Source organism: Brassica napus, chromosome C8 (assembly GCF_020379485.1).
Source record: "Brassica napus cultivar Da-Ae chromosome C8, Da-Ae, whole genome shotgun sequence".
NCBI lineage: Eukaryota > Viridiplantae > Streptophyta > Magnoliopsida > Brassicales > Brassicaceae > Brassica > Brassica napus.
In genome coordinates, this window is record NC_063451.1 from 43,060,875 (window position 1) to 43,088,493 (window position 27,619).

At 32.6% G+C, this 27,619-nt stretch overlaps 4 protein-coding genes, 1 long non-coding RNA gene, 1 other non-coding gene and 1 pseudogene across 6 annotated transcripts; 2 read left to right on the plus strand and 5 right to left on the minus strand.

Moving 5' to 3' along the window:
* Window positions 1–962: 962 nt before the first annotated feature.
* LOC106414386 (cytochrome P450 708A2) lies at window positions 963–4,798 on the minus strand. Its single transcript, XM_022708929.2, has 8 exons — window positions 3,009–4,798; window positions 2,598–2,922; window positions 2,359–2,511; window positions 2,026–2,274; window positions 1,851–1,943; window positions 1,697–1,775; window positions 1,489–1,595; window positions 963–1,402 (listed from the first exon to the last, which is right to left on the minus strand). The coding sequence occupies exons 3-8, from the start codon at window positions 2,482–2,484 to the stop codon at window positions 1,175–1,177; spliced, it is 882 nt and encodes a 293-aa protein (XP_022564650.1). The 5' UTR covers window positions 2,485–2,511; window positions 2,598–2,922; window positions 3,009–4,798; the 3' UTR covers window positions 963–1,174.
* LOC111198339 (cytochrome P450 708A2) lies at window positions 2,655–3,223 on the minus strand. Its single transcript, XM_022708816.1, has 2 exons — window positions 3,009–3,223; window positions 2,655–2,922 (listed from the first exon to the last, which is right to left on the minus strand). Exons 1-2 carry the CDS (start codon window positions 3,221–3,223, stop codon window positions 2,655–2,657), a joined length of 483 nt encoding a protein of 160 aa, XP_022564537.1.
* Window positions 4,799–11,018: 6,220 nt separating the features above from the next.
* On the minus strand, window positions 11,019–14,596 carry LOC106412161 (annotated as a pseudogene).
* Window positions 12,798–12,918, minus strand: LOC125592225. The gene has a single exon (XR_007328066.1). It is a non-coding gene; the product is annotated as a small nucleolar RNA snoR130 (small nucleolar RNA).
* A 1,596-nt stretch (window positions 14,597–16,192) lies between the features above and the next one.
* Window positions 16,193–17,337, minus strand: LOC125591234. The gene is made up of 3 exons (XR_007327202.1): window positions 17,091–17,337; window positions 16,693–16,967; window positions 16,193–16,610 (listed from the first exon to the last, which is right to left on the minus strand). It is a non-coding gene; the product is annotated as an uncharacterized LOC125591234 (long non-coding RNA).
* A 3,210-nt stretch (window positions 17,338–20,547) lies between these two features.
* Window positions 20,548–22,902, plus strand: LOC106413463. The gene is made up of 5 exons (XM_013854235.1): window positions 20,548–20,776; window positions 20,885–21,207; window positions 21,305–22,532; window positions 22,691–22,763; window positions 22,812–22,902. The coding sequence occupies exons 1-5, from the start codon at window positions 20,548–20,550 to the stop codon at window positions 22,900–22,902; spliced, it is 1,944 nt and encodes a 647-aa protein (XP_013709689.1).
* A 401-nt stretch (window positions 22,903–23,303) lies between these two features.
* On the plus strand, window positions 23,304–26,999 carry LOC106414237 (cytochrome P450 705A12-like). Its single transcript, XM_013854920.3, has 2 exons — window positions 23,304–25,097; window positions 25,488–26,999. The coding sequence occupies exons 1-2, from the start codon at window positions 24,192–24,194 to the stop codon at window positions 26,085–26,087; spliced, it is 1,506 nt and encodes a 501-aa protein (XP_013710374.1). The 5' UTR covers window positions 23,304–24,191; the 3' UTR covers window positions 26,088–26,999.
* Window positions 27,000–27,619: the final 620 nt, after the last annotated feature.

Consider the following 27,619-nt stretch of genomic DNA (forward strand, 5'->3'; position numbering starts at 1 on the left):
TGGAGCTTCCACTGCTCGAGGCCTTGATTGCCTTTAGGTCAGTTTCATCAAAGCTTGGGACTCCTCCTTGAGTAGTGGTGCCCAACAATGACTCGCCTGGTAACTGGGCGAGGAGTTATTTTTTTGTCAAGATAGATGATAATTTTGTTGTTGGGGATTTTGTGAGGTCGGTTCGATCGGAGTGGAACACCTCTCCTGGTAGGAATCATGTATTTTGAATTTCGAATGTATGGCCTTAAGAGATTATATATATGTGTATTTTTGAGCAGTTTATCCCGAGGCAACATCTGTCGGAGCCGAGTTTGTGCAATTTCTGATTGGCAGGACAAAAGATGTTTTCTTTGATTCAAAAATAGTTGAAAGGTTTTACCGATTAAAACATTTTTAAATAATTGGTTTAAGAAAGGAATAAAGAAAGGCTCCGACTGGTGACCTTTTTGGGAACACGGGAAACAAATAGGAAAGGAACATATAGGAATAAAATTGCAGGGATGAAAAGAAATGTTTGTTCCTTATCAAATTTAACAAGAAATGCTTTTGTTCTATATTTCTCTACAAAAAAAGGAATGGGGAGGAACAAGAAGGAAAAACTATTCCTTGTGAATGGTGATTTTTTTTTGGGAATGATAAGGAATTCAGCGTTCCCTTTCGTTCCTTGGTCACCATTCAAAAACATTTCTAAGTATCAAATGTTTTTGTTAACTAAAACCATCTTTGGCTTCTTAGTATATTAGGGAGGTAAATCGATTTATAACTTGAAATTATCAAAAAAACTTTTAAAAAAAATTTCAGATCCGATTTTCTGGCCGAATAGCTTCAATCCGCCACGCTTGGTCACCGTTGAACATGGCGGCCGAGTTTTAGAACAGGGATACTAAGTGACTTTAAACTAAAGTTAAGTGAATGAATTAGTTATAGTAAAAAGAGAATGCTAAAGTCAACCAAAACAATAACAACATATATTTCATTAAGAATGTTTAAATTTTATAAACCAAGAGCAATGGAGCTTACAAATTCTAAGAATCTTTAGAGTCCATCTACCAATAATCCCAGAAAGATTCGTACATTCCTCGGGACTATTCATTATTTGCATTAAGAAGGAAAAAAGCATGAAAGGAGAATTGGAATATATTATTATGATCTGATTTTTCAGATATGGAACTGCAGCGTTCACCTAGCTGGGAGACTTGGGGGAGATGTTTATAACCAGGTCCTTGGTGAAGAAAGGAAATGGTACCCGACATATCTCACATTCTTGGACCACCGAGAAATCGTAAGTGGTTACAAAATGATGAATGAAGACTGCCAAGTGAAGTCTTGCTAAATCTGATCCTATACACTGTCTTGCTCCACCTCCAAACACCATCAATGTTTTAGACCCTGGCGACTGCAAATCTTTTCCCTGCCATACAAATTAAGCTCTAAGTACATGATTCTTGTTCGAAATTAATGGTCTGGTAGATACACTAAAATATATAAAATTAATACCTCCCATCTCCATGGATTAAACTCCAATGGATTCTCATAAATTTCAGAATTATAGTGAACCACTGAAGGTGCAACGGCCACTATCCAACCGGCTGGAATCGTGTATCCTGCATATTTACAAATATTGTCCCCCATATCTCAACTTCTGATCAAATATTTTGGAGAATGGATATATGAGTAGTTGTGGTTCACTTTACTACTAACTTGCCTTTGACTTCGACATCTTTCACAGCCTTTCTAAAGATTATGGTTCCCAAGTTTGCCAGCCGAAGCGACTCGTAGATAACCTGCACACGATCCGTAGACATCATATAAATGGACATCCCATCTCCTTGCTTGGTACTAAAAAGGAATTTTCTTACCATGCGGGTGAAAGGCATGCAGTTTTTATACTCCTCCCAGCTAAGTCCTGGTTCTTTATCGTCTCTCTTTTGTACAATCGCCTCATGCTCTCTCTAAAAAATGATATAGGAAAGACAATCGAAATTACTATATCTTCTCGGCCTATAAGTCTATAAATGAGTATATATTAATTACCTTCAACTCCGTAAGCACTCTTGGGTTTTTTGAGATAAAGTTGACGGTTAAAGCGGTAGCGTAAGAAGTGGAATCTCTAGAGACGAATCCAATATTTAATAGGAGGCTTACAATAGACTCTTTGTAAAAAATGCTGCCTTCTTTCTTCATCTCCTCTAGCAATGTATCGAGGAAGTCTCCTTGTTTCTCTATTGAATCTTTCCTCTTCTCCAGAGCTTCGTTAATTATCTTGACTGCTTCTTTTCGGGCCTGAATACAAACTAATTGGGTAAGTTCGTACACAAGTAGTTACTAATATAGGAAAATTGGAAAACTCAAGAAAATTTCTCTCACCCTAAGGACTTTGTAGACAGTCTTCCAGGTAGAGAGGGCGAAAGGTGACTGAAACCACTCAATATTGAAAGTTTTGAAATGATCTATAAGCTTTTCTTGAGTTTCTGGCTTTAGATTACTAATCATCTGCGGTGTTATGTACGATACTATCAACTACAAAAGGAAGAGAAAAATTAGATTCAGAAATTGAAATTGGTTAAAAGAAAAAAAAAACTACTTAATTAAGATGTGTATCTTACGTTTGAAGCAGCATGCCTAAGGTTGAAAGCGCCCTGGGTAGCCTTCCATCTAAGATGCTAGCGGGTGGTCCGGTTCATAAATCCTATCAGCTTTCGCTTCAAACCTTCCGAGCCAATGAGATGCATAGTGGCATGTTTGATATGTCTGTGGATGTCTCCTGTCTTGAAGAACACATTGTCTTTTCCAAGTACCTTGACAAAAATATCCGGATAGCTTTGTATAAAAGACTGGTTCTCCTGCCGGAAAATCTCGTAGATAACATCTGCGTCCGTCGAAATCACCGTCCTAGAGCCCAAAATGTTGGTCCGAAACAATGGCCCGTACCTGGAAACATTCATACACACGCAAACTTAAGATTTAAGGAAAGTGACTAAGAAAGCATCTAAAGAGGGATTTAAAACACGTTTGACCTTAGCATCCTCTTCTGGAAAAAGGGTGGGATCTCGAGTAATCCAGAAGACCTAAAGAATTCCAACGTCTCTCCGACGATTGGAAAACCCATTGACCCCGGCGGTAGCTTGCCACTGCCCTTGGAGTTTGGATTCGACCATTGCCACAACCACTGGCTGATCTTCACAACCACTAAGGCGATGATCACATACACAACGTTCCACATGAAACTCATCCCTCTGAAGTTTAGATGTTTTGCCCTCCCTACAACTTTGTCTTAGATTATATAAACAAATATATGTCTATGGTTTTAGTTCGGTGCCGAGAACTTTCCCAGGTTAACTTGTAATAAAGTTACTACTGAGAGCGGCAGATAAATACTTAAAAATATTATTTCTTTTATATAACTAAATTTTTATATTATTTATTTATCTAAATATGAATCCAGTTTAGATTATGAAAATCCATGTTTAGTTAAAATTTCATAAATTTGATTTTGCCCAAGAGTTTTAGATTTGTCGATTAAACCTAGATTTTGTAGTTTTCACCATATAATATGTTACTTTGTACATGTGACATTATGAGTCATATACATCGTAATGTCAGTGTCATATTCTCAAACTTAATATGTTTTCCACCATTTACCCCATGCTTGTGCAGATGAGAAACATTTTTCCTGATTTGTAAAAAGATATTTCAAGTCACAACTAGATTTTTGAACCGCGCTTCGAAAACGCATAGCTTTTCTTAATTATAAACAAAATTTGATATGATATGAATTAGTATTGTGGAATTGTTGTACATGATTATGTTACATAGTCGTATTATACCGAATAATAAAATTATATAATTTAGGAATTAGTTTATTTAAAATTTGTAGGTACATTCTTATGTAACTCTTTCTTAGCCTTGAACAATATTTTACCTAGATCCTAAAAATTAAACCAAAACTGACTTGAAAGTATAGGTTCGGTTCAGGCCCGGATCCAGGACAAAGTACATATTAGGTATTTTCTGGACCTGTGTGTTTCGGTTCGGGTCTGGATCCTACCCGATCAGAAATCCAAAGTACCCGAATTTTTGTGGGCACCAAAGGTATATTTGGGTATTTTAGAAATGTTTTTGATATTATGTATATTCTTTTAAATTTTGGGTTTGGATTTTGGTTATAGTTTCGGGTTTTGGGTAAATTTTCATTTTTTTAAAATACGTTTCTGGTATTCGGATAAATTTTAGGTACTTTCAGTTTCTCAAGTTAGATTTCAGGTAAAGTTTCAATTTTTTTGGGTGTTTTAATATTTTCGAGTATTTGTGTGGAGTTTCAGGTTTTTTGAATCCTAAATACCCGTGACAACCAAATATATAACTCTTCTTAAAAGTCCCGATTACCAAATATCACATTATTTTTTCCATCTTTTGTATGACAATGATACTTTTACTGAAATATTATCTTTTTACCAAAAATTAGTGGTATCTTTCGTAAATCATATGAAAAAGTAAAATTTATTTCATATAGTGATTTTATTAATAGATTAGATTTCAACAATTTTCATTTTAATTAACTTAATAACATATTTTACGGAGTTTAGATATATGTGAATCATATAATTTATATATTTAAAAGTAGTAAGATTTACGTTCTAAAGTAATAAAATCATATAATTATTATCATTAACTACATTTTTGATTAAAGATAGATAAATAACGTGCTATATGTTAGTAAACCATTCTCCAGAGAGAGAATGTGAAAGCCCCGGTTACCACACGTGTGGAAATCTGGTGTGGTGTGGATTCGAACTCATATCTCTTTAGAAGTCCACGGAACGTTTTGACCACCGACCAAAAACGCGTGGTTAAAGTGCTATATGTTTATTGTTAGAATAGCTTGTTAGGCTATTCAAACTTTGAAAATGTAATCAAAATCCTCTCATTTTTATTCTAGATCATTTTGGATCCTTTAAACTGGAAATAATTCGAATGGTTAGTCATTATTGATAAATGTATGAATTATAATAATATATTGGTATAATTAGGGTATAAGAAGTAATTCATATATCTATGTAAAATGATTTTATAACGATGAAACTTGGTGAAATGTTTTTATATGAATGTGTCTTCATGAGTCTTTTTATGTTGATGACAAAAAAAATTAATTTTCATCAATATTTTTATGTGTGAATTTCTTATGTTTGTATTTTATGCTAAAAAAATTTGTTTTCATGATCTAAATAGTTTATTTTTTATATATCTATGAATGAAAAATATAAACAGTTAGGTAAAAATATTTGAAGGATAATACTAATCCAATATATTATCCTTTAACATTTTTAAATGAAGGTATTTTTTTCAAGTTTTCTATAAGTTTTTTGTTTTAAGTAAATTAATTTTAGTTAGTCCATGTCATCATTTTTCTTGATCCATGAAATCAGCCAAATATATAATATAAAATTTTTCACATGTTCATTAATTGTTTTTTGTTTTGTTAATTGGTTGAGATGTCTTGTTAATCTCTCCCAGTTAATTAATAACAAAACCACATAAGGCTGACAAAATAAGCACATGTTACAGTAATACATGTAGACTGATACACAAATCTTTTAATTTATGTACACTTAATATACAATTATATACGCATGTGGATATGATCTTTTAGAATAACCTATCATGCAAAAAGATAGACAACAGCTAAGTCAGGCAAACCTGATGACTAAAGCCGATTTTCCCGTTGGATGTGATTCAACCATAATTGTCTTATTCCTCGTGGTGTTTATTATTCAATTTAGCTCATATGATTATTAACGTACATGATTGATTTTATATAATGATTTAGTTAGTTAAGAATGGTCTATTAAGAATGGTCTTATTTATCAGTTACATTGTCTTCTTATCTCCCAAATTTAATAAATTAAAGCCATTTGATGGTGATAGAACAACCACATGAACAACCGATACATACACCAGTACTGACATACACACTGGTGCACAATTTTTTTTTTTCATATGAACGCAACGTATATAATCGTATACTTATAATATGGTATTATTAGTTGTGAATAATGTGAAATATCCTTAAAATACCCTTAAAGTAAGAATGAAACTCTTCAAGGTGGAAGAGATGGTCTATGGCAGAAACGTCAAAAGATCATTGAACCTGTGATGTTGTGGGAGAACATTCTCAAAGAAACGAGATGTTATGAAAGACCCATTCTCAAAAAAAAGCCCTGCGATTACTGGTACAAGGTGGTGCCAAGATAATTTGCTGAAGGAAAAATACACGAGATGAGTGTGGTCCTTAGTTTGAGGAGGAGAAAGTGAAATATCAAACAAAGTCCCACATTGGATATTAGACGAAGGAATGTCTAATATATAAAGATGTCCAACTCTAATTAGTACGAGGCCTTTTGGGATGGAAACCAAAAGTAAAACCATGCGAGATTGCCTAAAGCCCAGAGTGAACAATATCGTATTAATCAAACAATATAGAGTTGACCATGAATTTAATAAATCCCAACAAATAAAACTTTTTAATAACATTTTATCATTACATTTTTACTCGAAAAAAAAACATTATATCATGACAATAGACAATCATCACGTAAGACAGACACGCGTAACTTGATTCGTTTTTTTTTTTGAATTGCTATAAAGTTCGGGCCGAATCCCTAACTCCCTGGGCCCGAAACCACGTAATATTACTTGATTCGTTTTGTCGATCACTATTAGATTATTCCTCAATTAACTTCGTTTGACTACAAGGCTCATATGGTTTTTGTTTGACATTAATCTACAAGATTGATTGACTAGCGGTAACCTAGTTTCCTCTCGGGCACCAAAATCGAGAAGCCTCTTTCGAATCCGCGTCTCCTCTCCCGGCGTCGGCGGTAGGCCTAAGCATTTTATCTGGACTCTAAGACCCGAATCGGAACCACTCGACAATGTAGGTTCGGGTTCGGGTTTGGCCTAGGCTAAACTACCTATTGGGTATAATTATTTTGGACCGCGGGTCTCGGTACGGGTCCAGATCCTATTTGAGATCCGATTAGATACCCAAAATATCCGAAACTTTTAGTATATTGAGTATACTTGGGTGTTTAGGTATATTTTTGGTATTACATATATTTTTTATAAGTTTTGGGTTCGAGTTTTTGGGTAATTTTTATTTATTTTTAGAAATATAATTCGGGTATTTACATAAAGTTTTGGGTATTTTTAGATCTTTGGATCAGACTTCATGTAAAAATTCAGGTATTTCGCGTTTAGGGTATTTTTGGGTTTTCAGGTATTTTTTCGGGTTTTCGGGTATGGGTCTAGTTAGGGTACTTCAGATCTTAAATACCCGAACCAAACCGAATCTAAAATATACCCAAAAATTACGGGTATGTTGCGGGTATATAAATTATACACCCGAACTGGCCATGACCCGATAGAAACTGACCCGAACCCAAACAAAATTTTTTAAGTACCTAGTTGGATCCAAATGTCTAGTATCCGAAGGACCCAGATCCGACAAGAACCAACATGAAACTGATCCGAGGATCCGAATACCCAAGCCTAGTCAGCGGTGTCTCTCGCAAAATGACATAGTTATTTAATTAAGTCATGATTCCTTGAGAAATGTTATCGAGAGGATTTTTGTTCAAATCTTGATTCCTATTTTTTTTAAAATCTACCTTACAAGACACAAATGGATATTGTACTTGCATGTGCTGGTTGACATAATTTTAGCACATAATTTTTCTTGGAAGTTCTATAGAACATATAATTTTCCAGAAGAAAAAGACTGATGATGAAAAAGATCTTAAAAAGTTAATATAAATGATGAAAAAAATTTTGTAACTCAAAATCTGTAAAGTGTAAAGAGAACATGCCAAACAAGTGATAGCCACAATGTCAACAAATATGTGGAGAGATTTTATGTCATAAAAATAACATATGAAATGAGAAACATGTGTTTTAGTTTTTATATATATATATTATTTTATTATAAAACTGAAGTTATTACAAATCTATTTGACTGATTTAGAATAATTTACTTATTTTGACTTTTAAATCTATATCATTGATTATGAAATCTATATCATTGACTATGAAATCTTCTTGTTTGAATCTAAAATCAATGGATTTATCAAAATTTATAAATCCAATAAGGATTTCTAAATCTATTAAAATACTAGCACCAATAACCCAAGTTGATTCGTCTAGCTGTATATTATTCATTCACTAGTATTGGCTTATTTACCAAGTAAGACAAACCTCTATGACTATTTTAAGCTGATTTGTCTAGCTGTACGTGATTCAGTCACTATTACCAAATAATTTTCCAGCTTCGTTATTATTTAATTTACTTCATTATAATCTACGGCGCACATTGTTGTTATTTAATATTAACATTAGATCTCGATTCGCGCAACCATGCAAATTTTATTTTTCATTTATTTTTATATAAACATTTTGTTTTCAATTCCAAATTGATATATATTATAATATATATGTGTCTATCAATTTTTAAAACATAATAAATTTACGGTATATTTTTTTCATTGAATAAATTATTTCAAACTTTCACATGTATTTGTATCTTCTTCTATATATATATTTTCGGATTATTATTTCATTATTAAAATTGTAACTATATATATAAAGATTTGTAAAATATTGTTTTATTGTCATATTCAAAAATATTGTAACATTTCACAAATTTATAAATTTTTTTAAAAATTAAACTTTTCGCTTCATAGATTTATATTAATTAGTAAATAATTAAAAAATTAGTTTTTGTTTAATTTTTAAAATAAACTATATAGTTTAAAATTTGTTTTCATTGGTTTAAGGTAGTAAAGATTAATCATTGGTAGATAATATGATTTTTGTTATTTAAAGAAAAAACTTTATAATTTTAAAAGTTAACATCGACAAATATTTAAATAATTAACATATGGAGGTATAATATTACAACACTAAATTATATCTATTTAATTTATACTATCTATAAATCCAATGGATCATCTATTGTTTAAATCCAATTATTGATGGCCCAATAAAAATTTCTGGTAGGTCCAAAATTTAAATTATAAAATTAGAGATTAAATGTAACATAACTTTCTAAGAATAGGTTCATTAGGTCCATTTTTAGAAATATCACACATGAATCAAGGTTGTGACTTCTGGTTTAATATATAAGATTGATTCAATCATGTATGCATAAATATCAAATAATATATATTTATATATCATTAGTATACTATTTTTTTAAATATCATGCATAACACATAGACAACCACCAAGTAAGACCTTAGTGACTATTTTAAGATGATTTTCTAGTTGTATGTGATTCTATCACTACAACTAACTTTTTTCAAGTTTGTTATTATTTAATTTACTACATTAAAATCTACAGCTCACATAATTGTTATTTAACATTAACATTGATTCAATTATTTATGCATATTTATAAATAACATGTTATATATCATCAATTTTGTAAAAAACTTTTTCAATATCACGCAAAACACATGGACAATCACCAAGTAAGACCAACCTCTTTGACTATATTAAGTTAATTTTTCTGGATGTATGTGATTTAATCACTACTATTTGCTTATTGAGGAATTTTCATCACCTTTTGGTACCATTATTCATGTTTACTACTACTAAAAAAAATATTTTCAAAAATATTTTTTTTACTAAATAGCAAAAGACTCTTGTTAAATAATTATATATATATATAATAAATAATTATTTAAATAAATAAAAAAATAATTTTTTATGTTTTCGAATTATACCTTTTCAAATTCGAATTTTTTTATAATTTTTTTTGAAATTTTTCGATTTTTTTTCAAATTTTTTTTTTAAAATCAAAAATTATTTCTGAAACTATTTTTAGTTATTATATATATATTTTTATAAGTATTTATTTATATATTTATTAGAGCATCCGCATCGATCACATTTCTTCGTAAGTCTCTCTTAAGTTAATTAATAAAATAAAAGTAAAAGTAGGTGAGAGAAGGAAAATCAAGAGGAGAGATAGAGAGTCAAATGTTCGCAGAGAAACGTAAAAGAAAAGTAGAGGTACTCAACTGAAAGGTGTTTATTTATAATTGGTCTTGAGCTTTTATATTTAAATGTTAATTAAAAATGTAAATTATATAAATATAATACACGGAAGAAACTTTTGTGAGATTAGTTAACTCTAGGATTATAAATGTATTTTATCTTTTATTAAAAGTGAGGGTCAAAATTGTTAGTGTAAACATGAAAAATTGTACTACGAATGTGGTATTTTTGGTAATTTTCCTTGCTTATTTTCCAAGTTTGTTATTATTTATTTACTTCATTACAATAATTTGTTAACATTAGTTTAATATTCGTTTAATAATATTGATATTAGGCATTTTATTGGACATCGATGTTGGATGTGTATCGGGCTTGGTTGATCAGTTTTAAAATAGGGTCTAATCCTATATACAACTAGGTGAATATCCGCTGCGGCACAAAAAAATATAATTTTTTTAATTACTTACAATGATTTTATGATATAACTATTAATGATTTTATATTCTCTTCGTGTAAATACCCATAATTTTTAGCTTTATGTTAAATATGTTTTATAATTTATGTTGTTGGTTTTGTTATTTATTTTCTTGGCAAAACGATTAATAGCATTTGGAAATTGGTTTGTCTTTATTTTAGAGTTGAAATACGCTTTCTTTTAAGCTTGTTATATTAAGAGTTTCAGAAAATTAAATTATTAAACTAGCTCTATTTGTTATCTTCAGTTATGTTGTTTATTGCTGACCTTTCGTTCGTCCTTTGTCTACCCTTTTTGTTATCTATTCTTAGCCAGTTTTATAGCTCTTCTTTTTTTTTTAATACGACCAGTTTTATATCTCAGTTGATGTAGTATTTATGTTCCCTCCATTAACGACTTTCGCTAGACCCACGATCTTCATTGAAAAAATTAAAGAGAACAAGACAACATATGCATCAACGACATGTATTGCTTCTCTATAATCTAAACGCAATTCAAGGATAAGAAAATAAGATTAAAACCCAAGGGGAATCCACATTTTAAACATGCAAAGAACATAATATATCAGGAGAAATAAGTGGAAAAACTGCAACAGTCTGAAATAACAAACAACACAACCGATCACATACAAATGTATCAGGAGATTGAACATATATATTGTAGGAACGCAAATTCTACAATAGGACGAACTGAATAATTGTAAAGTTTTTGCATAAATAAATCGATAAATAATATGAAAACATATAAAAGAATTTGGAAAGAAAAACAAGTTTGCAGGAGCATACACTATTTGCTTAATTCTGTATACATCCAGTAATGTGACGGTTGCATGGCATTTCAAAATCAGATACAACTGCATATATTTCTATCTCCCATCACTGAAGAATAAAACCTTTAGAACCTAATTATGTGTTGTATTCTGAGACACAAAACAACTAAAAATAAATATTTTATCATATTCAAGTCGGTTTCTCTTATGAAATGGGGGTGACTTGCTTTTTATAGTTTCAAATCCAACGTAGGGATCCAAGAAATAAAGGGAGATGGAGAATCTATTCTCCACTTAATTATTTGGAAATGCATTAAGGATTTTATGTTACAAAATCAAATTGATATTGCATTTAAACTATCCCTTAATTATATGAGATACTAGGGGTTTGCCCGGGCTACGCCCGAGATTTTTATTCAACTTTCTAAATCTTGTTACTTTTATTTGAATATAATATATAAATATATATTGGAATTGGTTTTAAAATAAGTTGATATAAAAATTTAAAACTCTCTTTATGAAGTGTTTTCTGCCTAATACAGTTCAAATGTTAGAACTGTTTGTTGTATGTTTTATTATATAATTTTTTAAAAAATTATTTTATTTAAATTATGAGATGAGGGTATGAGTTAGAAATTAATTATATGCATGCAATCTTGTTGAGTGCACCCTCTATAAACCAATTTTCTACTTGGTTTATTTCAAATTAAATATATCTGGTCTAGCTAAATTTATATAGCACGCAATCTTGGTTTGATATAAATATTAATCTTTTTATCAGTTTGACCCCAAAAAAATTTCCTAGCTTGATTATTACATAGAAAAATTGTTAACATGATTTTAGTTAAACCTATAATTAAAAATTATAAATTCGACACTCGTGATGAATCTCTTGACCTCTTTCTCTTAACTGTAATTATTATGCATATGGAATGAAACCATAAACAACGTCTGGTTATACTTTTTGTGATGGGTGTGTGATAATTCTGTAAAAATACAGGAAATTTTAAAAAATAACCTTAGTAATGGTATGGATACGGTGGTGGAAGGAGAAGTTTCACATTAACTGTATTAAAAAAGTGAGAGGGGATGCATAATCATGATAATTAAAGCAACCAAAACCAAATATGCAAAATATTTGAAGTATTCTAACTTCATTGTATTTGAGAAATATATTTAAAACCTAATGCAACATACCTGTTTATTAGTCAGTCTGTGCCCTTTTCCAAAGGACACAACTTCCTTCTGTGGTGCAACCTCGCTCGTGTTCCTCCTATCATCAGAGCTATTACTTGGTTCAGTGGCCTCACCTCTTTCACCTTCCACAACACTATTAGCATCACACACACCATGGTTGACGACACTGCTCTTAGGGCCATCATTACAGAGTGATCAAAGTAACTATAATAATTACAGAGTGATCAAAGTAACTATAATAATAATAAAATGGAAAGACAGAAGTGTAGTTCAGAATCTCAAAGAAAAAGTTAAAAAAAGAACCAGTGAAGAAACCCTCAGAAGTTGCCAAGAATCTACAGCAATGGTTCCTCTAAAACCTCCATGGTAAGCAACCCAAGAGGGAGCCCCATTTTCTCACCGTTACAGATTACTAAAACTTTAATCACTGGGAATCTTGACATAGTTTCAAAAACATATCAGACCTAACTTCTAAAAAAAAACAAATTAAAAATCATAGCGCTTTTAAAATGTATCTAGTGACCTCAAATTTTAGCTCAAGTGTTGAATGACATAACTATGTTTGGTCCACAACCTACCGCTACTATCTAACAAATCTTGTTGAGTGAGCGAAAGAGATGATGCTTCTTCCTCTTCGAGTGTCTTCCCGGACCCTTCTTCATCACATATGGAACAGATGCGATATGTATTCATGATAGCCAATCAAAACAAAGTTAAAGACAAGTACATTGAACATAGTACAACAACAGAGCTAGATTAACACTTATTGAAAAGACATGGATGAACCTGAGACTTGTTCCGGACTCCGACAAACAAAACTCTTGTAATAACAAAGGCTTCTCTTTTCCGAAAAGATAAAAAAAGGTGAGAGCTTTACCAAGAAATGTGGCGATGACCCATGTTTGCTTGATCCATCTCATTAACTCTCTTCTTGATCAAAAATCTTCAAATCCTTCAAAGTAGCTGAATTCATAACCGCCACATCTGCCAAAAGAAGAAAAGCAAATGTAAATCTACAATGCACACCAGATGTTCAACAAAATGCCAATATAAAAGTACACTACCCAAGGAGGAGCTGTCGAGTTTGACGATGGAGAGTCGCATAGCGCTTCCTTTTTCAAGGCTGACGAGAGTGACGACATCCGACAGTGTTGGGTTCCTCGGAATGTCAGCGAGAATCGGATCGGCGAGTAGTTGAGAGAGCAACGACCACGGCTTCTCTCGCTTCGTCTCAACGTCGTAATCTCAGATTCCGACAATTTCTCCGCTCTCCATTGTGGTGGTGTCTCGGCTATCTTAGGTTTTCTCTTATCCAAGCCCAATCGACGAAGCCAAAGGATAGTCCGTAAATGAGATTTAACGCATTTATAGGATCCAAATCCTGAAGAATCCGAAGAGATCGAAGGTTCTAGTGAAATAAGAAGTTAGTAGGAGAGAAATTACTGAAATTAAAGGCTGAGTTTATGGCTTCAACATAAATCATGAATCCGTTACTTGGTGGTGTCTTACGAAGAAGATGGTGAAATTAGTGTTCAGCTACCTGCGGCGTCGAAGGAGGAGATTAGCTGGTGGGCCAAAATAATACGAAGCCCATCAAAATAACAAACCGCAACGAAGCCCAAAATCTAGAAGAGAGGATGCTGACGTGTCACAAAATGCCCCTACCTCCCTGATGACTTGGACGCAGGAGGAGAGACTCAAGCCAACTTTATTGTATAAGATCTTGTTGACTTTTCCAACACCAAAATTCAAAAGAATTTAGTTCAAACAAAAGCTAATCTTTTGATCTATTGGCCTATTGGCTATTTTCCAAAATCCGAAAGTCGAGTCCGGTCCATATATCTCTCTTATTCATTTAATATTACAAAGTAAGATATTTCACAAATATTATTTTAAGCTTTATAAGAAATCCATTTTGAATCTCCATTTCTTAGTGAAACCAAGTCTGATTTTGACATGTGTTCACACTATTTTAATAGTGTTAAACATCCGTTTCCAACATATATTTCCTCAAAGAGCAAAATTAGTGAACTATACCGGTGGATAAGTGGAAGCATCTTATTTAGAACCTAAGGTGGATGAGCATCACAATTGAAACTGTTTGCTAAAATCCAATGATGATGTCTTGTAGAGCTGGGCATTTTATCCGATACCCGAACCCGTATTCAAACCTGGTCCAAAAAATCTGAACCAAAGTGTGGACTGAAGTAGCAAAATACCCGAACGGGTATAGAATTAGGAGAAATTGGGTATCCAAATCCGAACGGATAATATCCGAACCCGAATAGATATACGAAGATAATCGAACATATGTATATAATCCTATATTTCTAGTTTACTTATCTTATTTTATTCAAAATATTTATATTAATAGTTAACATTGCTCAAAATTAGATAATATACATATAATAGATTAAGACCCCCCGCACTTTACGCGAGATGAACATTATATATACGAATAATTTTTACATATTATTATTTCTTTTTTTTTAATTTACGTTTGTATTACGTATATAATTAAATTAGAGTAAGCCTGTAATCAAATCAATACCTCTTTTTTATTTACAATAATTGTTTTGGTAAATAAATCAAAACAATCATTTTATTTATTTTATATGGTATATAACTAAATTACAATGATATTGACATATATATATATATATAGTATATTTTTAATATAAATATTTATTATTAAAACTTCTTACTCATATGATTTTATTGACACTGGTATATTTGTGTACCAAAAAAATTAAGGGAGAATTGGAAAAATGGGACACTTTGAACTTTTGTTTGTCACAATAAGACTTCTCATACTTTTGGTAATTTTGGACATGTTTTACTCTTCTCTAATGGGAAAAATAGTAAATTGAATTTTAAAAATGTAAAAAAATATGAAAAGTGTTGGAACCATAAGTATGACAATATATATGTTTAAACTTTAAAAAAAAAATTAGAATCATATTTTATTTTATCTTCTACCTATAGTTAGAATACTCATTCTGGTAATCTACCTAGTTTATATGTCTGATTCTAAGTTTTAAACATAGATATATCATAGGTATATACCGTAAACTACCCTTTCCTATATATTCTAGCAAAGATAGAATCGGTTACGTTATAATCAAGAAAGATGTCTTCGGTATACCTACAGTTTGATAACGATATATAGCCACAACTCAATGATATAGGTCGGTTATATTACATGACATAACTTGTTCTGTCTTTTACCTTATATGACGCCTACAGGAAGAATACATCTCTCACCAACTATATGGTGTTCTGCTTAGGTAGTGTACATATTCTAGGCAAATCGTGAAAATATGTACACTTCCATATTCGGTTAAAGAAGTTTCCTAAATCTAAACTAAATCTACCCTAAATCTAAACTAAATCTACCGTAAATCTCTCAAAAAATATTTGAGAATATTTTCTTCACGTTATTCTCCTCCTCCTCCTCCCACGATCTTTTTCTCTTTGTTTGTGTTTCTCTCAAATTAGGTATATGGATATCTCGTTGCAGTGACAAGTGGAGTTTCATGGTTGACCAAGAAAGAAAGGTGTGGTTCATTCGTGATGTAGTTGTTGTGGCTAGTGGAGCTTCGTGGTTGACATATAAAAGCGTTCATAGAATTACAAACTTGAGTTCTTAAGAAGCTTTTTAATCAAGCTGAAAAAACTTGAAGTTTCAGTTGAACAAAACCATTTCATGTACATTGAGAATTACTTGCTCATTTTTGTGACGGTTACAAAATTTGGATCATGAACAAGGAAACGAAAGCTTACAAGATACAACTAATTGATTACTTGGTAACATTTTGTATGTTCGGGAAGTAATGATGATAATATGGATCAGGACAAAAAAAAAAGAGTGAAGAAACGTGCATTTGGAAGGCAAAGCTGTTGGTGCACAAAAGAAAAAAATGAAAGGCAAAGCCGTTTTAGAGGTCTTGCTGGTACAATAGATCGCTCATGTAAGATCATGTTTCACTCCAAGACGATGTACTGCAACATCTCTTGTGATGAAATTGAAACTTGCTCTGCTGGCCTGAACTGCTCCTGTTGTAGCTTCTTCACATCACTCTGAAACATAACTTCTTCTGGAACTGTTCCGTCAATCGAGTTTGTCTGCAGCAAACAAGAGAGAATAATGTTATACTAAATTTTGTCTGTAAAGAGAAGAAAAAAGATTGTTTGGAATGCTACTAACCTTGTCAAGTACCGCATATGAACTACTAAGAAGATCCCCTGTGTTGTCTTATTTAATATCAGAAACAGTGATGTCAGACGTTGGATCATTAATGAGTATCATATTTTTAACCATGGAGGACTACAAAGTCTCCCGCGCTCATGGTTCTGTATCTTTGAAATTCTTGAAAAGAAACATACACCATCCATAAACCGATCCAACTAGTTTCTGATAAACTTCAATACCTTGAGGAGATTTTCCGCGGAAACGTTTTCACCAAGACTTGAAACAAAACACTGACAAGCAAAGAAAAGAATACAACTTGATTCATTGAGAAATATCAGAATCAAATTCACAAACTCAACAAAAAGTGTATCACTAATGTACAAATCATTGATACTGAAACACTTAAACCATACCGAGCATAATATATTGCTCTAGAGCTTCTGTAGAAACTTTGTAGCGGATGCAAACATGGCAAATTCTGATCAGATTTGCTAGACAGTTTACTGCATATGAACAACTAAGCATAAATATAGAATAGAGACAGACGGATTTAACCGTTCGAAGAAGAAGAACAAATCGCCATTGAAGAGAGGAAGAAGCTCTTGGCGGAGAAGACGCTAGAAGAGAATAATAGATTTTAGGTTAGCTGTGTTCCCTTTTTCTATTTTACATTATATATTTTAATTAAGTTAAAATTTGATTAATCTAAGGGTATAATCGTATTAATAGTAATTAAAATCTTCAAAAAACAAAAATCTTAGAGAAAATCTTATTGAGACAAATCGGAGTTGAGAGTGTCTTTTTTTGCCAATTTTTCCAAAAATTAAACCATTAATCACAAAATTTTCAATGTGCGATTTTTTTCAAAGTAAATTTCAAAATTAAAATATTAAGGTCTCAATACTTTTTCGATGCAAATTCTGAAACTTATGTATTTTTCTATGTCATATAGTTTAATTTAATATATATATATATATATATATATATATATATATATCTATTAGATGAGACTTCATATTCATACGATTTTATAATAATTTGTATCTTGTTATATAAAAAAAAGTTAAGCCATTGATCACAAAATGTTTGTGGGACTTTTAAAATTTTTAGTAATTTTTAGTTCTTTAAAAGAATTCAAAATATAACATATAAGAAAAATATAATTTTTATTATATGGTTAATATGATTATTTTATTTCTTTTAATAATATATAAAAAAAGGAAGGAGGATACAAAATTATTATCAAATCTTTATTATTAATAATCATTAATTGTCATATATATGTTAATCATATTAGGTAATTACATAGCTTTTATTTAATGAAATAACAGAGAATATTATTTTGTAAAATACTAATCAATTTGATAGTAAATTCAATAAAAAGATAATATATGTTTAGATTGACCAACCTAATTTTCTAAGGATTTTAAAAATTATCCTAATGATGACACGTGACTACAAAAAGAAGTTGTAATGTTTCTCAATTAATATATATGAGATTTATGGACAAAATCATTTACTACTCACTTAAAATACATATGAGATTATTGTTTCTTGCATTAACAAAAGTTGCATCCAAAATTTCAAAACAATAACTAAATTAGTGTTTTTTCTATTTTAAAGTGTTATCTCCAAACCTATTAATTATCTAATCTATTAAAAATTAGAAAACTAGTTAAGTTAAAAGTATATTTTAAATACAAAAATCTTAAAAATAAATAATTTAATTATTTTTCTCCAAAATCTAAATATCCGAACCCGACCCGAAATATCTGATTCCAAACATAAAATACTTGAACCCGACCCGCAGTATAGACCCGAACGGTTTCTATACCTCTATACTAAAATACCTAAAAACCTAAAATATCCGATCCAAACCCTAACGGGGTATCCGAACGCTCAACCCTATTGTCTTGTAATTGCAGTGCGGCCAACTTTTCAAGTTAAACAAAAGCAGTTATGAATTTACAAAAAAAAAACAAAAAAAAAAGTTGTGAAATAAACCCAAATTAATTGTTCAAAGAAAGCAGCAACCAATCGAAGCTTCATCCTCTTCCTTTTTACAACACAAATAATGGTTTAATATATAGTTGAAATTTTAAACTTTACTAGTAACATCCAATACATAAACCAAACGGATTTGCACTCAGTCCCATTTGATGGATGTAGGGAAATTTGCCTCTATGTAAGCAAAAATCTAAAATACACTAACTAACTAAAAACACCCTTTCTCTCTTACTTTCTATTCAAATCTCTTTCTACTATTTCTCTAAAAAATCTAATTTCACTTTTTTTTAGTTATTTGGCAAATAAGCCCTTTGATGTATAGCATTCATGTTTGGTCGTTTGGGAATTTGAATTCTATAAATATCATTACTGGAAAAATCAGTACGAGAGAGTTTTTTCTTAGCCATTACATTTTTTTCTATTCAGTTGTTTCCATGAGACAACTATGCTTCAAGAAAATATATACTCCCTCTGTTCCATTTTAAGTGGTGTTTAAGATTTTTATACAAAGATTAAGAAAATACAAATTTCTATGCAATTTATCTTGGTTACATAAAATTGCATTAAATAAAATCAGTCTAACCAATAAGAAAAACATGTAGTGTTTTGTAATTGGTTACAAATTTCAATTGACATTAAATTTTATCTAGAAATGTGAAAACATCACTTATTATGAAACAAAATAAAAATGCTTAAACACCACTTAAAATGGTACGGAGGGAGTAACAATTTAAGAACTTTACTACGTTTTTTTTTTTTTTTTTTTTTGTAAAATTTGATGAACACCTTTGTCATCGTTGATGGGAATTTCACGATGCTATAATAAGCTTTTGCTTTTAGATTTTTTTTTTACTAGTTGTCTTCAAGATGTACTCTCTTCACGTATTAAAAAAATATACGTACTCTCTTCAAAATTATTAAACAATTCAAACCTTCCAAGCTTCCTTTTTCTAACACACAACAAATTCGCGTGAACACTCATTTTTATCCAGTTTTCGAGAATTAGTAAAACTTTCGTCCTCTTACAATCTTTTTCTCAAATAACTTGATTCGCTCCTATAATAACAGATATATGCGTAGTAGAACTTTATTTCTTTTGTTATATATATAACACTATAATGAGAATTTACCAATTTATATATACAAAGCCTCGTAAAGGAAAACAATATCAAAAGTCGAGGCACATGACCAGAGTAATAACAAAGGCGACAGTAGGTTGAATCTCCCTTAGCTGCTAACTAATCCGTAATTTTACATAAATTTGACCTTCTCGATTACGACCATGTAAAAGGGCAAACAACAATCGAGAATAACCACCGGCTTTGACAACTTGTCAAACATTGATTTGACCTTCTCGATTGCCTTCATCACGTCGAATCTTCTGACCATGGTTCGCTACCTCATTTTACTGTGAAGTTAGTAGTTTTTATTATTGAGATTCGTTCGGAAATGCCTTGCCGTCGGAAATCGAGGAGATTCCATGAACGTTGTGTTACTGACGGATTTTCATCCACCTTCTATCAGTCTTATTGGCACATCATAGGCGCTGATGTAGTAAGGGACGTGAGAAATTTCTTTCTATCCGGGTATCTACACCCTCAGCAGAATGAAACACACATCCGTCTCATTCCCAAGATCACATGACCGAAATCAGTGGTTGACTACTGCCCCATCGCTCTATGCAACACACATTATAAGATTATCGCTAAGCTGCTTACTCGACGCCTCAAGCCTCTCCTCCGTGTCCTCATATCCAACACGCAATCAGCGTTTGTGTCGGGACGAGCAATCTCGGATAACGTACTTATCACTCACGAGACCTTACACTATCTGCGAACATCCGAGGCAAAGAAACGATGTACAATGGCTGTGAAAACAGACATGAGTAAAGCTTACGATGGGATTGAATGGGGTTTTGTGAAGGAGGTTTTGAAGCTTCTTGGGTTTGATCCCGTCTGGATAAACTGGATAATGGCTTGCATTGAATCAGTTTCTTACTCCTTTCTTATAAACGAATCTCCTCAAGGGTTGGTGAAGCCGTCGCGAGGCCTCCGGCAGGGTGATCCGTTATCTCCCCATATCTTCATCCTATGTACCTAGGTTCTGTCTGCTTTATGCGCAAAGGGACAAGCAGATGGCTCCCTACCGGGAGTTAGAGTCTCCCGTCACAGCCCCCCGATAAACCACCTTTTATTTGCAGACGATACCATGTTCTTCTGTAAATCAAAGCCGACCTGTGTCTCTGCGCTCATGAAGATCCTCTCTCTCTACGAATCAGTTTCCGGCCAACGGATCAACCCTCAGAAATCTGCAGTTACTTTCTCGGCGAAGACACCTGAAGCTGTCCGTAATCGAGTCAAGGAGACTATGGAGATATACACAGAGGGCGGGGTAGGCAAATATCTAGGCCTTCCTGAACAGTTTGGACGTCGGAAGCGCAACATTTTTGCCTCAATCTTGGACAGGATCCGCCAAAAATCACACAGCTGGACCGCAAAGCTTTTGTCTGGTGCCGGCAAGCAAGTAATGCTCAAGTCCGTTCTCTCTGCTATGCCATGCCATGCCATGTCACGCCATGTCATGCTTTAAACTCCCTCTCTCTCTATGTAAACAAATACAGTCCTTGCTCACGCGATTCTGGTGGGATGCAAATCCAGAGAAGCGAAAGATGTGCTGGGTAGCGTGGGAGACGATGGCACTACCGAAATATGCGGGTGGACTCAGGTTCCGGGACATCGAAACGTTCAATGATGCGCTGTTAGCTAAAATTGGCTGGCGCCTAATAAAAGAGCCCAACTCCCTGCTAGCGCGTGTACTGTTAGGAAAATATGCTCGAAATGTTTCTTTCATGGACTGTCCTGTTCTGTCTACTGCTTCTCATGGGTGGAGAAGTGTACTAGCGGGCAGAGACATTCTGAGACGGGGGCTTGGCTGGGCTGTGGGAAACGGTGAACAAATTAATGTGTGGAATGCACCTTGGCTATCTTTCAAATCCCCTCGCCAACCAATAGGTCCGCCCCCTTTAGAAAGTCGATCGTTGATGGTTAGCGACCTACTATGTCCCCTCACAAATAAGTGGGAGATTGTGAAGATCAGACGTTTCTTACCTCAGTATGAGGATACTATTTTGCAGATAAAAACTAGCTCAACAGCAGCCCCCGACACACTCCTCTGGCTTCCGGAGAAATCAGGAGTGTATTCCACCAAGACAGGGTATAGGGTGGGAATGACTAGTGACAAACCGCTGAGCCTGGAGAATTCACCGGTTAACTGGTTGTCGCACATCTGGAATGTCAAAACTGGTCCCAAACTGAAAGATTTCCTATGGAGAGTGGTTAGAAAAGCCATTCCGGTTAGCTCTAACCTTGAGAAGAGAGGGTTTCCAAGCTTCAATTGTAAAACGTGTGGAGCAAGCGAAGATGATCTACATGTTTTCCTCAAGTGCCCACTCGCCGAAGAAGTATGGAATCTCGTTCCGACACAACACAGACCGACTAGTGCGCTTCCCAATGTCGCTGAGCTGATTAAACATGGTAGTACCTTCACTCCACTCCCCCCAACAGGACTAACCTCTCCACTGTGGCCGTGGGTTTTGTGGAACTTATGGAAGGCTAGAAATAAGCTTGTGTTCGAGAATAGAACCTTTACAGCTCAAGAAGTAGTGCTCAAAAGCATTCAAGACGCTAAAGAGTGGAGTCAAGCACAAGATCTAAACAGAGTTTCTTCGCAATCAAGCCCCCTGTCGATCCGAACGAATCACACCTCTCCTTGCCCTCCACCGCCGATCCAAACGGGAGTCCTCGTCTGCAAGGTTGATGCAGCTTGGGACAACATTTCAGGGCAATGCGGTATAGGGGGGGGGGGGGTTTCAGCGGGTGTCCTCAGGCGACTGCCCACAACTTCTCTGAATCTCACAGTCACGTTTCATCAGCGTTAATGGTCGAGGCTATCGCTATCCATCGCGCAGTAGCTCTTGCTGTGTATTCAAACGTCTGATCCTTGGCAGTTCTATCTGATTCCTTATCTCTGATCAAGTTATTGAAGAATGGAGGGTACCAAGCTGAACTGTTCGGTATCATGTTTGATATCTATCACTTTATGTCTTTCTTTGATGTTATCTCTTTTAGCTTTATCTCTCGTAACTTTAATTGTGAGGCTGATTCTGTGGCAAAATCAGCTCTTGCCTTTGCTGTAACAAACCCCCTCCATGGTGGGTAGAACTTTTTAGTTTGAATGCAATGCTTGTTTGACCAAAAAAAAAAAAACTTGTTGCAGTAGATCACACAATGAAAAAGAAGATCGTGAAGCATCTCCATGAAAGACGCTCTACTCTCGTGCATGGTCTGAAACTAGTATCTTATTATATAAAACTAAAACGTTCAACATAAGTGTGAGTGCCAAATTATAACTCAGAAAATTATGACATCTATCAATTAATCGATGAGATTATAACATGTCTAACCTATTTAAATTTACAATTTTTGTTTAAGTAGTTTTTTCAATTTATAAAAATAAAATAGTAAATAAAACAGAAAATTGATTTCAAATATTTTTAAAACATGTTTTTCTCCAAAGTAGTCTTAGGGAATAAAAACTAAAATTTTTTTTTTTTTAATAGATTTGTCCTATTAAAAATGGTAATTGGGTTATAATTGACCAGATTATTGCATGTATCAACTATGTTATTCCCTATGTACCATTTTAAGTGGTGTTTAAGTTTTTTACACAAAAATTAAAAAATACAAATTTCTATGCAATTTATTTTGGTTACATAAAATTGCATTAAATAAAATCAGTCTAACCAATAAGAAAAACATGTAGTATTTTGTAAATGGTTACAAATTTCAATTGACATTAAATTTTATTTAGAAATGTGAGAACATCACTTATTATGAAACAAAATAAAAATGCTTAAACACCACTTAAAATGGTACGGAGGGAGTATAACTTAACGATTTTCGTTAAACCAACTTTTGACATATTTTAAATATTAAAAGTGGATAACTTCATTAATAAAATAAATACATCACAAGCAACAATATCCATAAATATATTATTTGAATATCAAATATTTAAAATATAAATTAAGTATTGGATAAATAAATTATATATAATAAAATATATTTTTTGTATAACAAAATAATTTCAAATAATTAACAGCGGGGCTTAAGTTATGTCTCTGAAAAAATATTTAAATGAATTATAATTTCAAAATGTGTAATATTTTATCTAAATATTAAAATTTTAAAATAATTTTAATATATAACTTAATTTTGATATAATTATAAGATAAGTATATCTTATTGTATAATACACGTAATTTCAATTTATTAATAGCAGGTTTAAATTAGATCTTTATTAGTATTAATAACACGAGTTATAGTTACATAAATTATAATTTCAAGATCTAAATTTACAACATTATTTTTAACATATATTTTTATCCGTTGGTCCTAATCTAGTTATATATTACCTTGGATTCCTTGCATCCTTCTCTCACTCAAACAATGGCAGCAATGATAGTTGACTTTCAAAACTGCTCCATCTTCATCCTCCTCTGCTTCTTCTCATTTCTCTGTTACTCCGTCTTCTTCTTCTTCAAGAAGACAAATGACTTGGGTCCGAGCCCTCCCTCTTTGCCGATCATCGGCCATCTTCACCATTTTCTCTCAGTTCTACCCCACAAGGCTTTTCAGAAAATCTCGACCAAGTATGGACCTCTCCTCCATCTCCACATTTTCAGTTTTCCCATAGTCCTTGTTTCTTCTCCCACAATGGCCCACGAGATATTCACGACACACGACTTAAACATCTCGTCTCGCAACACACCTGCCATCGACGAGTCTCTCCTGTTTGGACCTTCCGGCTTCACGGTAGCTCCTTATGGAGACTACGTTAAGTTCATAAAGAAGCTTCTTGCGACGAAGCTTCTTCGACCGCGGGCAATCGAGAAGTCACGAGGTGTCCGTGCAGAGGAGCTAAAGCAATTTTATCTTAAACTTCACGATAAGGCGTTGAAGAAAGAAAGCATTGAGATTGGTAAGGAAACGATGAAGTTCACTAACAACATGATCTGCAGGATGAGCATTGGGAGGAGTTTTTCAGAGGAGAACGGTGAGGTAGAGACTCTGAGGGAATTGATTATCAAATCGTTTGCCTTATCGAAGCAGATTCTGTTTGTAAACGTATTACGTAGGCCACTGGAGATGCTTGGACTAATGTCACTGTTTAAGAAAGATATAATGGATGTTTCAAGAGGGTTTGATGAGTTGTTGGAGAGGGTTCTTGCGGAGCATGAAGAGAAACGGGAGGAGGATCAAGATATGGACATGATGGATTTGCTGTTGGAAGCTTGTACAGACGAAAACGCAGAGTATAAAATCACTAGGAACCAGATCAAATCATTGTTCGTGGTAAAACTAATATCATCAGAAACTATAACCGTTTTTTATATACTAAAAAAATAGAAATTTCTTAGGATAGTCTTTTTAGTTTATTTTCACAAAAAATAGTTTTCAAAAAAAAAAATACCAAAATTTTTTTATTAAAAGATAAATATACATTTATACTCTAAAGTTAATTAATATATACTTACGATTTAGAGTTAAGAGCTTAGGTTTTGAGGTGGATTTTCAAATTAAAAAGAAATAAAAGTTAAAAATTTCAAAATAAAAAAAGGCTATTTTGGTAAATGTTTTTTTTTTAGAACTATTTTGATCACAAAATTTTAAACAAGACTATTTGAAAGAATTGCCCTTACAAAAAATGTGTAATGTGTTAAATGCTAATACTTATAACTGCAGGAAATTTTTTTGGGAGGCACAGACACCTCGGCACACACAACGCAGTGGACAATGGCGGAGCTCGTTAACAACCTAAACATTCTTGGGAGATTAAGAGACGAAATTGATCTCGTTGTAGGGAAAGAAAGATTGATTCAAGAAACAGATCTACCAAACCTCCCTTATTTGCAAGCAGTGGTTAAGGAAGGGCTACGCTTGCACCCACCGGCACCTTTACTGGTTAGAATGTTCGACAAAAAATGTGTGATCAAAGATTTCTTCAAAGTACCGGAAAAAACAACACTTGTTGTTAATGTTTATGGTGTGATGAGGGATCCAGATTCTTGGGAAGATCCTAATGAGTTCAAGCCAGAGAGGTTTCTAACTTCAAAGCAAGAAGAAGAGAAAGTATTAAAGTACCTTCCTTTTGCAGCTGGAAGAAGGGGATGTCCTGCAACAAATGTAGGCTATATCTTTGTAGGAATCTCAATTGGAATGATGGTGCAGTGCTTTGACTGGAGTATCAAAGATAAGGTTAGTATGAAAGAGGTCTATGCAGGAATGAGTCTTTCCATGGCTCATCCCCCAAAGTGCACTCCAGTTTCTCGACTCAGCCTTTAATGTGCAGAGCCCGAGCTTATGATCTCGAAGATCGGGCTATGGTTCATCTTCTTCACTACATTACTGTTCTTTATATCATGTTTGCCGTTTGTATTTGAAAGTCGAACATCCAAAATAAATAGATTTTCGTTCTTTTTTTTCTTAAAAAACATCCAAATAGACATTTGCCAATTAGTTATTATCAGAGCACATATCTCCGACCAGAGTATTGTTCCTGTTCTATATATAATTTTTTTTCTTTGTTCTTTATCATAAACTAGAGATTGGTCCGTGTTTCGCTCGAAAAGTCGATCTTCATTAGTTTAAAAAGTTTTTTTTCATGTTATGTTCTTCATATTTTAATTTTGTGGTTGTCTTCTTTATTTTTATCGTCAATTTTCATTCAACTTCTTTATCGTAAGAAGTTTTAGTCTGCGTCACACTGAGATTGGGTAAATTTCCTAATATAATTGTTAAGATGATTTTGAATGAGTCTGTGTGTTTTTGTTATAGCAGTGTAAATTTTTAATCTATTTACTTTATTTTAAGTCATCTAATTTTATTATGTGTTTAAAGGAATAGATCTTAAAGCATAGAGATTAGACTCTTACAATCGGTGCCAAAAATCTGACATGTCTATAGCAGAATGGGATCCAAGCTAACTACTTGTATCATTGGTTCATTTCATAAATGATATTCACATTCTTAGCACAAAAAAAAATTTGACACGTCGAAAGTTGTAGATGCATTCCGTAGGCTAAATAAGTTTTATATTTATTTTGATACAATGATTTTACCTCTCTTTATTTTAATATAAATAGTTTTATTTATTACATGTTTGTAAATTTTTTTATTTATACGAAATCATGTCTTCTGTAAATGTTTTGGGACAATTGTGAATATTATATTGATGTCTAAATTCACTTTGACTTATATACTTTCTTATTTTAGGTTATCTATGAACTTACTTTCAATTATTTTGAATTTTTGACACCATTATGAGTTTCTAATATAACCTTTTAAATATTAAAAATTTGAGATGGAACTACTACATAAGGTCAAAAGGTAATTTGTTTCTCAGAATCATTTAAATATCTTACATATAAAAATTTCAAATATAGTTAATCTATCTTAATCTTCAATTTTAAACTGGAACCAATAAAATTTTATAATTTTGTTAACCAAACCATTTTAGACCTATAAAAAGTAAACTATTAAATATTTACTAACAGATTTAACCTTGACTTTCAAGGGTTCTAAACTGGTTGAATCATCAAAAGTATTGAATTTATTCATATTTAACTGAAAAGTTGGTGATTAAAATGATGCGTTTGTGAGTTGCAGTTTTTTTTGCTTATTTTGGTAAGTTCTTGTTTAGCCTTTTTTTTCTATTTTTTTAACCCTTCCTTATTTGATTTGACATTTGAAAAAATTCAATAAAATCTCAGTTTATTGGATTAATCATTTGAAAAATTATAAAAAATATTGTCTTATATATTGCAGATTTATTAATAAAATCCATCAAATAAACTAATGAACAGAAATATCATCTC

Bases quoted from the DNA above. Each gene is read 5' to 3' on its own strand.
- LOC106414386 (XM_022708929.2), bottom strand. From the start codon at position 2,484: ATGATTAGTAATCTAAAGCCAGAAACTCAAGAAAAGCTTATAGATCAT. The intron at 1,944-2,025 runs GTAATTAATATA...ATCATTTTTTAG, and splicing joins GAGTGCTTACGGAGTTGAAG to AGAGAGCATGAGGCGATTGT. The intron at 1,776-1,850 runs GTAAGAAAATTC...GATCGTGTGCAG, and splicing joins GCATGCCTTTCACCCGCATG to GTTATCTACGAGTCGCTTCG.
- LOC111198339 (XM_022708816.1), bottom strand. From the start codon at position 3,223: ATGAGTTTCATGTGGAACGTTGTGTATGTGATCATCGCCTTAGTGGTT. The intron at 2,923-3,008 runs GTCAAACGTGTT...GAATGTTTCCAG, and splicing joins TTCCAGAAGAGGATGCTAAG to GTACGGGCCATTGTTTCGGA.
- LOC106413463 (XM_013854235.1), top strand. From the start codon at position 20,548: ATGGCTGTGAAAACAGACATGAGTAAAGCTTACGATGGGATTGAATGG. The intron at 21,208-21,304 runs GTAATGCTCAAG...AAACAAATACAG, and splicing joins TGTCTGGTGCCGGCAAGCAA to TCCTTGCTCACGCGATTCTG. The intron at 22,533-22,690 runs GTATAGGGGGGG...GATCCTTGGCAG, and splicing joins CAACATTTCAGGGCAATGCG to TTCTATCTGATTCCTTATCT.
- LOC106414237 (XM_013854920.3), top strand. From the start codon at position 24,192: ATGGCAGCAATGATAGTTGACTTTCAAAACTGCTCCATCTTCATCCTC. The intron at 25,098-25,487 runs GTAAAACTAATA...TTATAACTGCAG, and splicing joins AGATCAAATCATTGTTCGTG to GAAATTTTTTTGGGAGGCAC.